The 11370-nt window shown below is 49.6% G+C and overlaps 1 protein-coding gene across 1 annotated transcript in view; it reads right to left on the bottom strand.

Annotated features, from left to right (window-relative positions):
• Positions 1-71: 71 nt before the first annotated feature.
• Positions 72-11370, bottom strand: part of MCF2 (MCF.2 cell line derived transforming sequence) — a 50267-nt gene continuing 38968 nt past the window's right edge. Inside the window, exons 22-30 of the mRNA XM_084212823.1 lie at positions 11135-11356; positions 9357-9449; positions 8991-9069; positions 8402-8468; positions 7837-7928; positions 7658-7770; positions 7296-7408; positions 5776-5876; positions 72-1779 (exon numbers count right to left, since the gene is read on the bottom strand). Of these exons, the coding sequence (XP_084068949.1) occupies positions 1739-1779; positions 5776-5876; positions 7296-7408; positions 7658-7770; positions 7837-7928; positions 8402-8468; positions 8991-9069; positions 9357-9449; positions 11135-11356 (921 nt within the window). The 3' untranslated portion in view covers positions 72-1738. The remainder of the gene's footprint in view (positions 1780-5775; positions 5877-7295; positions 7409-7657; positions 7771-7836; positions 7929-8401; positions 8469-8990; positions 9070-9356; positions 9450-11134; positions 11357-11370) is intronic.

Below are 11370 nucleotides of genomic sequence, written 5' to 3'. Positions count from 1 at the left end.
TATACAATATAGTTCATTTAAACTTGCAGTCAGAGAAAATTCTCTACTGTAATTTATACATGTACATGGAGAGCCTAGTTCAACAGCATACTCAGGGGAACATACCATGTGTGCAAAGTTTCAAATGTTAAAAACCTCAGACTGTACATTCAGATTTGCAGAACTTATCAACCTCATAAATTAATAAAAGCTTAGATTTAAAACTATGGAAGACAAAAAAGATTAAAATCATTCAATATGCAATGTGTGCTATGTTTCAGACAAATATTTACAGTTGTACCTCAAAATGTGTATTGTTACCACAAGAATTGTAACCACTATAAAGAGCCCCAACAGTAATTAAGACTTCCCCACCTCGTTAGTGCATTGTGATTGATTTGAAAGCAAGGAGCCTTCAGTGGTTGAACAGCTCTGCACAGTGACCCCAGGGAAGGACAGGGATGTGCTGGGCACAGCTCAGACTCAGCTGCTCCTGGCCCTGAGGGGGCACAGGGCTCACCCAGCCCTGCAGGAACACTGGGGCTGGGGAGCCCCAGGCCACCCCAGCCAGCAGCTCAGCAACTGCTCCACACAAAACCAGCACCAAACAAACCTGGGACTGTGCCTAAGGACCAGCTCACAAATCAAGGTCAGATCATAAAGGTCCCCCTTTAGTCCATGGTACAAACATTTCCTTTGGCTGGGCAGAGCAAACTCACTCCTGCATGCACACCATTAACCCTGCTCTCCACACACTCAGGTGCTCCTTGCACACATCTGCTTAAAAGTTCAAACCACCTGTACCTACCTGTGTTCTACAAAAGCAAAACAGACAAAGAAACACAAAATTAAATTATCACTCTTCAACATTCTTTTTCCCTTCTCAAAAATTCAATAGATACATTATTGTTAAAGATGCTGAAAAAGTCTTATCACAAGAACATCCTTAGTGCAAACATGGACATTTAGCTTGGATTTATGGCACGTGTTCCAAAGGTACATACATTAATGTAAACTTCAACACTTGCTAGATACAGGTTTCAGCCCTGGGACACTTTGGGACCCTAAGTGATTGGTGACAACCCTGAGGTGTCAGTCTGACCTGACCCAGACCTCACTGAAATCAGGGAGGCTGACTGCAGCGGGCTGGAGTCAGACCCTAAGTGCAAAAAGAGGATCTTTAGTGTTATTGCTTCCTCACACGGGAGTCAGCCAGATGATGCTCTTACAGAACATTACATTCACATAGCTGAAGCAGATATTTAAGAAAAATCCACCCATAAAATCAATTAAGCAGGACATACAGCTTCTTGCTTTGTGGGTTTGTTTTTTTTTTTTTCTTTTTGGTTTACCAAAACTCAACTCTTGTTTGCAACTTCAACAGTTGTCAGCTAATAAGTAGGCAAAACCTACTTCAACCTGCAGAGGAAATGTCAAGCATCTAAACAAAGTGTCAGGAAACTGTAGGGTACTCCTCTGATGAAATATGATGTATGTCATGGAAAAACAGCAGGAAAAATTAATAAAATACCATAATTTCCACAGGCAAAAAAAACCAAAGAGCAGAGAATGGCTTCCTTTATGAGCATGAGAAGCTGCTTAGGACCCCGGTCCCACTGAGCGCAGATGAGGCTGTGGAGGTCTGTGAATGTGATGAACAGGACAGGACAGCTCCAACTACTGTGCTATTTCTCTGTAACACTGAGCTGGAAGCTTCCAAAGAGCATCGAAAATAGGATGCTGCTAGTTCACCCCCAGCTCAGGGGGAACTAAACTTTCTGGTGTTACACAGGGCAGCATCTATAAAGTAATGGAGAATGATGTTAATATTAAAGCATCTTATTCCAAGAAATACATTGTTCCCTGTAATCATGTAACATTTGTGTAACAGAAAAAAAAAAACCCACAAATGCACTCCTGCATTTCTCCCTAAAAGCTGAACTCCCACTGGCTTCAGTGAGAGCCTTGACTAAGGCAGGACCACAGGGTTCATTTCCATCATCTATCACTCCATTATCACAGCAAGGCCAGCTGATATCTTCCCTGGCTCCTTGTTTTGTCAGGCTGGAGATGGTGTTCTGGCATTACTGAACAGCTGCAGGGCACAGGAGAGACCCTGCTTTATGTTTCAAAGGCCAAAAAGAAACCAGCATTGCCTGTGAGGGACCCAGTGCAGACACAAGAGCCTGTGGCTGCAGTCACTGAGGGGTGCGAGGGGCAGGGAAGGAGCCGTGCTGCAGCTGCCAGCTGTGGTGGCACTGGAGCCAGAGCGTGGGCAAGGCTGGCACCTTTCAGCCAACATGCACAGCAGCCTGCCAGGCTGGAGCCACAGACAGGAACGGCCTGGCAGGCAGGGCCAGCGTGTCCAGGGGCACAGGAGAATCCCCAGGGATTGTCCAGGGGACACAGGACACTCCCAGTGCCATGCCCAGGGGACACAGGACACTCCCAGTGCCCTGCCCAACAGGGACACAGGACATTCCCAGTGCCATGCCCAGGGGACACAGGACACTCCCTGTCCAGGGGACACAGGACACTCCCAGTGCCCTGCCCAGGGGACACAGGACACTCCCAGTGCCCTGCCAAAAGGGCACAGGACACTCCCAGTGCCCTGCCCAGGGGACACAGGACACTCCCAGTGCCCTGTCCAAGGGACACAGGACAATCCCAATGCCCTGCCCAGGGGACACAGGACAATCCCAGTGCCCTGCCCAAGGGACACAGGACATGCAAGCTCAGTCCTTCAGGCACTGCCAGCGGGGGGAAACCTCTGCTCAGCTTTATGGCACGGAGAGCAGGCTCAGGGGATCCCCCTAAGGCTTGGAGGAGAGGATTTGGCAAGCAGGATGTTAAATAAACTGGGAGAGGGTCTGGCATGTAGAACTGTGCCCACCTTAAATCCCCAGAATGACTGGGGCAGGAAGAGAGCTCAAAAGGAGCCTGGTTCCAAGCCCTGCAGGGCAGCTGAGAGGGGAGACCCCTCCTCTTCACTGGCACAGACCTGCAGCGCTGCACAGGGTGACCCTGGCACACTGCCCACCAAGGGACATGCAGAAAGGCTTTGTCTCCTGCTCCAGGGCAGGAGAGGAGTTGGGATTGTAATGCTGGAGGCCCAGCCACCCTGAAATGAGGAGATAATCTTGCATCTCCACGGTAATTCATGGAAAAGCCAAGCCAGTTAACCAGGCAATGCCTGACCACCTGCAAGGCAGCTGAAACTACCAACACCTCAGCAGTAGTTACATTCTGAGTATTGCTCTTTCTGAGCACAGTTCTCTCCAAATATTTTTCATTTTGAGCTCTGCATGTTACCACCTGCAATACAAAACTGCTCTTTCATCAAGCACATTAAAAAAATCCACCATAGGTTTGGACAGCAGAGAGAATAAATCTGTCTGGAATAAAGCAGCAAGGACCAATCTCAGAACGTACAGCTAGAGGCACACCAGAAGGAAAACTCATTTCCAAAATGATCTCCAAGCCAGCCACCTTCCTCCCAGAGAACTCATGGCTCATATCCAGGCCAAGACTTACAAGAGGACCGTGGATTTGCAAAGCTGGGATGGCTGGGAAGGGAAGCATTGACCAAATACCCTTCTGCTAACTTAAAATGGACAGCCAAGAGTTCCCTGCAACTTCATTACGATCTGTATTGGCTCAACACTGGAATAATTAGCAGGAGGGGAGAGGAACAGCTTGTGGGCATGCAGGCATCAGCCATCCTGTGGTGGGCCCCAGGATAAATCCAAGGAGAAATGTGAAGGTAAGGGAACCATTTATTCTATTCAGCTAAAGGCTTTGCCCCAACAAAAATCCCAAACCCCAGATTTTATGAATTCTGCTATGAAATCCTGTGACTGGACATAGTTTTAATTAGGGGAACCTGGAGCTGAGCAGTCAGAGAGGCACTGCCCCCACAAATGCCAGCACTGAAGTGACTCCAACACTCCCCAGGGATCCCAAGACGTGTCAGTCAGGTTTACACTGCTAACACAAAAGCAGCATCTCTGCACAGGCAGCTCACAGACCCTGAGGGACCTGAGGCTCCTCCTGCCCCTGCCTGGCTCCACCAGCCTGGCTGCCTGATTTCCCTCTGCTAACTGGAGCAAGAGCTCCATCTCCTGAAGCAGCAGGAGAGAGCCCAGCCCAGACACTCCAGTGTCACCTGCAGGGTGAAGGGACCAGCCCAGGGTAAAGGCAATTGCTGAGTGCAGAAGAACTGCAGGAAAATCAATTTTCAGAGTGCAAGTTGTTGAGGCTGTAAGGACACACTGCTGCAAAGCTCTAGGAATAACTCTAGGAAATAGCAAGGGAACATCCTGCATCATCCCCCAGTATTTCCTGGAGTCTGTAAGGTTAGAATCATGCCTTGGGACTGCAGGCACCATCAGAAACAGCAAAGAGAACAGTTACCTTCACAGGGAAAACATCCCCAGTGCTCTCAGACCCTGGCACACGGCTCTGGAGCACCTGGGCAGTGGTGTGGGACTCACAGGAGGCATTATGCTGTGGTTTCACCCCATGCAATTCCCCTCAGTTTGTACTCAGCAACTTTATAATCAGTCCAGGGCTGACAGTCTCTGGGTTTTTGGGGATATGACCACTCACAATGCAAACCAGGGCTCAAAGTTTCCCAGCACCTTTTTTTGAGACGCATTCTCAGCTGGAAACCCTTTTGCAAAGGACCTGGTGAGATGGGGTAGCTATACATGGAGAGAAGATCAAGGGAGCCATAACTGCAGGGTGCCAGAAACTCTGAACGTTGGTTAGCAAACTACCCCTAACAGAAAATCAGCAAACCTTCAACCTGTGAGATATGGCTGCCCTGCAACAAAGGGGATAAAAAAACCTTCCTGTATAGGAAGGATTTCACTGAGATACACCAAAAAACCATCAAGAGCTGACTGGAATTTTAAGCCTTTCTGATGGCTTCCTTTACCTTCACCAAAAAAAAATATTCTGACAGAAAGAAGTATTTAAGAGAAATCTCCTTGCAAGATTTGCTTCATACAGTAATAGATAGTAATTTTAATTTTTTTTTTTTTAGTGAACTAAGTCTCTGTGGGCTTCCTGAGCTGTTCCATCTCCAGCCCTGGTGTGCCATTTGCAGAGGACAGCGTGGTGATGAGGCAGCACATGGAACAGTGACACTGCAGGCATGGCAAGGGCAACAGGCTGCTCTTAAGGCATTTTCTTGTGTCTCTTATGCATCCCTGTCTATTTCTATGTACAGTTACAGCTAGAAAATGAGAACTCTGGGTTTGGAGACTCCAAGCCTTTGGCCGACACCTGTTTATAACAAACTTGATCTAAGGGTGGATCAACCAGCAGGCAGCAGTGAGGGCAGGAGTGAGGCAGCAGGGAGGAAGTATTGCCTTAGAGTGCTGGGGTCAGGCCACGATGTCTTTAGCAGCAGGAGGAGATTTGGCTTTGGTAGCTCCTGCTCCCACAGGAGGGGTGTGAGCTACAGCAGGGGGGAGGCCAACAGTCCTGGAATCCCTGGTCAGACTCCGTCTCTTCTCCCCGGTCTTCTACCCAGTGCTCTTGCAATGAAATCTACGTTTTTAAATGCTTGGTTTTAATTTACTCGTGCCTACAGTCTCAGAAACGTCTTAAACAAACAAACCAGAAAAGCTTAATTTACTACTTTTGCAGGCTTTTTGGAATAGCTGCTTGCTTTCTATTTTTCCAGCAGAGGCATATGCAGCCAGATTTAGTACATCAAGTGTAATGCAAATGGCTTAAAAGACCTGGTTTGAGCTATGGAATATTTCTGCTAGGCGTGCTGTCAAATACCTGCAACTTTGGCATTCCGAAATCTGCAGTCCCCGACTACAATCTGCAGGCTGTGCACAGGAATCCAGCCTTCTTTTCTTCTGTTGAGGTTTTTCACCAACCTTGGAATGACAGCAGCATTAGGAACAGAAGCCAACCCAGGGAGCAGCAGTTTGGTGAGGCACGCTCTGCACAGCTGGGGCTGCAAGCAGCAATTTGCCCCAGCCAGGAAAGCATTTTAACAGGACCTGGCCATGTCCTCACCTCAACCTAGGAGCCTAATTAAAAAGCCTACACCTCTGTAGACAATGGAGAAGAACAGGACTCCCTCTCAAGTCATCCTGCCTGAGACCTCCAGAGATGCCAGCTCAGGAAAACTGGCTACTGAAGGAGTCAAGGACAATTATTTTTCTCACTCCTCCGCCATTTAGACTGGTAGGATGATTTTAGTCAGGGTATTATAAGTAAATTCAAGCCAAGATTTAGGCAGATGGAAATACTCATGCTTGTAAGTGACAACCCTCTGTCTCACTCAGGCAGTGAAATTTGTGCTAGCAGAAAGCTTGGTGTGAGAAATCTCTGACTGGCACTGGCTGAAGCCCCCAGGAGAGGTGAACTTTCAGCAAACCTGAGATGCTTTGCATCTGCTTTTGCTAACAACAAACTGAATGCTTCAAAACACAGTGGGACTAGATGATCCTTGCAGATCCCTTGCAATTGAAATATTCTATTTTATCCTGTTCTGATTTCCCTTGAAGTGCAGGGGCTGCAGCTGTCAGGCAGGAATCCTGCACAGGGAATGGATGGACATCTGTGCATCTACAGGCTGGTGCCTGCACAAATGTGCCCCAGGTTCCTGCCAACATCACCCTTCCCACACCCCAAACCACACTCTGGCACACTGCCGAGACCCTGGGCTGGCTGAGAGCTGCTCAGAACCATCCTGGAAGGAAAGAGCCAGAAGCCTCAGCCAAACTGCTCTAAGTCTCAGGAGGGGCAGGCTGCCCCCCAGACAAGGACACCAGTGGTCCAGCAGGCCCAGGGGGTTCCCAGGGGATGCTCCCAGCCCCTGGAGAGAGGCAGCTCTGAGGTGCTCTCTTGTGAGCCTGTACAGCTGTACACACAGCAGAAACAGTCTGCAGCCATCCCCCAGCACAGGGAACACTCCTACAGCTGAGGGAGGCAAACTCCCTGCAGTCACTCACTGGGGCTGTCAGTAACCCCAGGGAACAAAGCCCAGAGCTGAGCAGGGATGGACAGAGGGAAGCACCATCTGAAGTGGGGACAGCATGGCAAGAGGGGTGTGAAGGTGTTGGGAAAACCCAGCTCAGGCAGAGACCCATGGCCAGGGAAGTCCTGACTTGTTTCCCCAGGAGATGCCAGTGGGGATGGCATCTAGTCTTGGCAGGAGAATGAATTCTCCAGCTTTCTGGAATGGTCTGGAGCTCAGCCAGGAGCTGCGATGAGTGCATCACCAGACAAGTGACATTTCAAGGCACTGCCCTCTTGGAGATAAGGCAAAGTCATCCTGAAATACCTACCACTGTCCCTCACCATCCTCGTGCAAGAGCTGAATTTCATCCCCATTTTTCACCAGCAGGTCCTCTGATCCTCTCCTCTTGCAGTCTGCAAGGGCTTTGTATTTTCCTGGAGACTGTGGTAGAGATAAAACACCCGTGTTATTTAGCTGCATTGTGTACCCTGCAGCTGTGATGTCTGGCTGCTGCAGGGAATGTGGCAGAGCCCCACCAGCTCCCTGGATCACAATTATTCCAAGAAACTCTGGCTGAGCCATCTCCTCATTGCCCACACTGAGATATGGAGATCCTGAGCGCCGTGGCCAGGACACAAGGTGAGGAGAGCAGGGCAGGCAGGGTGAGCCCCAGCATGTCCCATCACCTACCAGCTGGGCGCCCTCCTCCTCCTCGGTGTCCGAGCAGTTGGACAGCTCCTGCTGGCCCGCCCACTCCTCCAGCCCCTCGCAGATCTCCAGCGACTGGGACATCCCCGGCCAGCCTGCAAGAGACCTGGGCTCAGCCTGGGCCCTGCAGCCCCCGAGGGGGGGGTAAAGAGGGGCCCTACCTCTGTGGGGTTTGTTCTGGGGGGACAGCAGCACCGGGCTGGTGCGCTCCGAGTCGTTCTCCTCCGAGCTGATGGAGGCTCTCTGCTGCTTCCTGAGGGGTGCCAAAGAACACACTCAGTCCTAGCTTTACTTCCCCAGTGAACACCAACCCCTCGAGGTTTTGTCAGGCAGGGGCAGAAATGATCCTGGTACCTCTCAGAGTATGTTTCTGTGTAGATTAAGGACTTAGAGGGCAGTTCCCAATCGTTTTGGGAGGGGAAGGGGAGCTGCTGCAGCGTCTCTGCCCTGAATCAGAGCCTGTCCCTGCTCTGCTCCATCTGCAGAGGGGCTGCAGCTCAGGCAGAGCTGCCAGGCTCAAGGGGGTCCCTGCAGACCCTGTCCCCAGGCCGCGGGCACCCAAGGGGGAGCAGGAGCACACCGCTGCTGTCCCCTCCCCAGGACAGGGACAGGGCCAGGGCCAGGGCCAGCAGCAGGCTCTGGGTGCCGTGATGGAGGGCAGCCAGCCCAGCCCAGCCCAGCCCAGCCCAGCCCAGCCCAGCCCAGCCCAGCCCAGGTGGCACTCACCTGTCCCCCAGCTGGGAGGAGAGTGGGAGCTGCTCCGGGCACGAGCCAGGCTGCTGCTTCTCCCCTGCTGCGAGGGCAAACACAGCCTCAAATCCAGTTCTCTAGTGCAACTCCCACACCTGAAGCATTACTCTAAAAATGAGACCTTTTGTACAACCCTAGTGGCTTCTGTTCAGAGGAAAACAGACCTGTGGGCTCTTGCAAAGCACAGAGTTAGTTATGATGAAGGTGGCACGTTAGCACAAACCCAACACTGAGCATGCTCCTGAGGACCAGGAGATGCTTCAAATTAGGCATCTGGTTTGTATCTTGTTGAATTAAACCTATAATAACAAATGTGAAATAATGCCCAAAGTAATGACAACCAAAAAAATGTACTTGTGTGATTCATTTTCACATCAGCACCCAGTCTGTACTGCTCCAAGGTGAGTTATTTCCCTGCAATGTGAGGCCTCACTCCAGCATTTTGCTACCAGGCTTCTAAAAATTAATTCTCCAGAGAGAATAAGTGGACTTGAAGATCAGCAATGTGCCAATAGGAAAGCTTCTGCTGCAGAATGAAAGCCACAGAGAAACTGAGCAAATGTACCTTTTATAAGCTCTTGCTGCTTGAACAAAATTTTCCTTATTTCATTCAACCATGCCATCTTCAGATCTACTGTTTGGGCCTGGAAGAAGAGAAAATGGTCTGAATTTTGAATTAAGAGTCACCCATTAGAATGCAGGAATAAAATTACTTTTCTATGCTGCAATTATCTGAAATCCCCCTTTTTCCCCAAAGCTACTACTAAATTTTAAACAGTCTTGATCTTTTAAAATGGATGATTCCCATTAGATCCAGGCAAGGTACGGTGGCAGTTGTAGAGCTATCACTACAAGCAGGAAGATCAATGAGACACATTTTCTTCTCACAGCTCTGAGGATGTGCAAATACCCAGATTCTGAAGGGACAAACCTGCACCACGTACACCTCCTCTCTCCCACTGTACCAGATCTCAAATTTCCGATGGTCTCCTTTCACATTCTCAGTTATCCCAACTGCGTTCATCTGCAAATCCAAGCAAACAGAAAATTAAACACAGCCCAAAGCTCCCTCTTCCCCAGGAATGCAGACTTTGGCAGCAAGTGAAACCTGTTTGCACTGAGTTTAACATGTTGCATCAATTTCAATTTACGTAGCAACTGGAAGTCATTATCTGTCTCATTCCTCCTGACTTTCTATCAGCTGCATTTTAGATGAGCTTTCCACAACAAATCAATGGACCTTTGGGAACTTTTCATTTGGGAACCAGTGGAACCAACTGAAGCATCATCTCAGCTGCCTCTTTCTGCACATAATTTCCCAGATTTGGCATATGAAGATTTGTAAATACGTTACAATACATGTTACTTATCCACACAGATTACTTCTTTCCAAAAGCAGGGTTAGATTTTGGGATGCCCCAAGCCTGGCTTGCAGCTGAATGCTGCTTTACTCATCATCCCCAACCACTTCTGACAGTTTGGATGAAAACACCAAAGGCCCAAAGCCTTCAGGACCCGCACAATGTGACCCACCTGAACCAAGCTCAAACTCTCAAACAGGAGAGCTCTGCCCTCCCTCCTGAGCAGGCCATGAGGCTGAAACCCTGACACCACATGAACCATCCTCTCCCCCAAGGCAGGGTTTGCTGGCAATTATTCCCTGATGAAGGGATGGCCAAAAACAGCTCCAGTATCCCACTTGCACGTTTTGGAACAGATGTAACAATAAAGGTATCATCTATCATAAATTATTCACGCAGACTGGATTAGACAAATCCACTACAAACACAAACAAACCCTCAGAAATAACATCTGTTCAGCACTGCTGTTCCTCCCTGACAGTGTGTGTGTGCCCAGGTCTGAAAGCCCTGGGTGATTTACAGCACAGGTGCCATGGACAAACGTCCTGTTCCACCTGGTTCCCGTGGTGGTGCCCCTGTCCGGCGGCAGGAGCAGGAACCAAGCTGCTCCTGACATCACAGAAACACTGAGGCTGCAAAAGACCCCAGACCATCGAGTCCAACCCACCAACCCAGCACTGCCAAGGCACACTGACCCTGTCCCCAGGTGCCACATGCACAGGGCCTTAAATCCCTGCAGGGATGGGGACCCCCCTGCCCTGGGCAGCTGTGCCAGGGCTGCCCACTCCTCATGGCCAAGCTGAACCCCCCTGGCACAGCTTGAGGCCATTTCCCCTTTGAAAGCTGGATGAGGCTCCATTTTGATTTTATAAAAACTTAAAATTGATGAAAGCTGTTGGAAGATCAGCCTAGAGAGCCTCATCCAGTCACTGCTATTCCCAGCTCTGGGTACTCGTTTGCCTTGGAAATTTATAGAGGCTCCTACAAAATTGCCCAGGCATCCAGACATTAGAAATTTTGGATGATCTACTATGATGATGCCCAGAACAAGTGCCAGGAAGAGACAGATTTAAGGTCTGTTCATTCAGGTGAGTGGATTTTAAAATTCCATTTCCTCCCCCTGGCCGGGATTTACTGTCAGCTGTTGGATCACTGCACATCCCTGTGGGGCACCACAGCCCTCAGCAGCAGAAAACAAACCCCAGGTCAGAGAAAACCCCCTGGCTCTGCAGAATTACTGCTCTGCAATACACTGCTTTGCTGTGGAAAACACCCCAAGGTTCATAACAAAAATGAAACCCCTTACTTTCAGATAAAACCCCCTTACTTTCAGATAAAACCCCCTTACTTTCAGGAAGTGCTTAAAGCTGTAAGATGAGGTTTTGTCATATCCATCTCCGTGCTCCTCTCTCTTCTTGCAGAAGACCAAGGCTTTCTCATACAGGAACAGGTGCCTCTGCATGGGCTTGAACCTGGCCAGATCCTTCATCTTTGTGGGCCCTTTTCGGTGTCCTGCCCAAACACTGAAAGATCCCTGCATCAATACCTTCCCCAGCTCGCTCAGGTCACCCTGGGGAGAGCATG

Source organism: Fringilla coelebs (genome assembly GCF_963513975.1).
Source record: "Fringilla coelebs genome assembly, chromosome: 11".
NCBI lineage: Eukaryota > Metazoa > Chordata > Aves > Passeriformes > Fringillidae > Fringilla > Fringilla coelebs.
The sequence above is the reverse complement of the archived record's forward strand: the minus strand, read 5'-3'. Positions and strand labels throughout refer to the sequence as shown.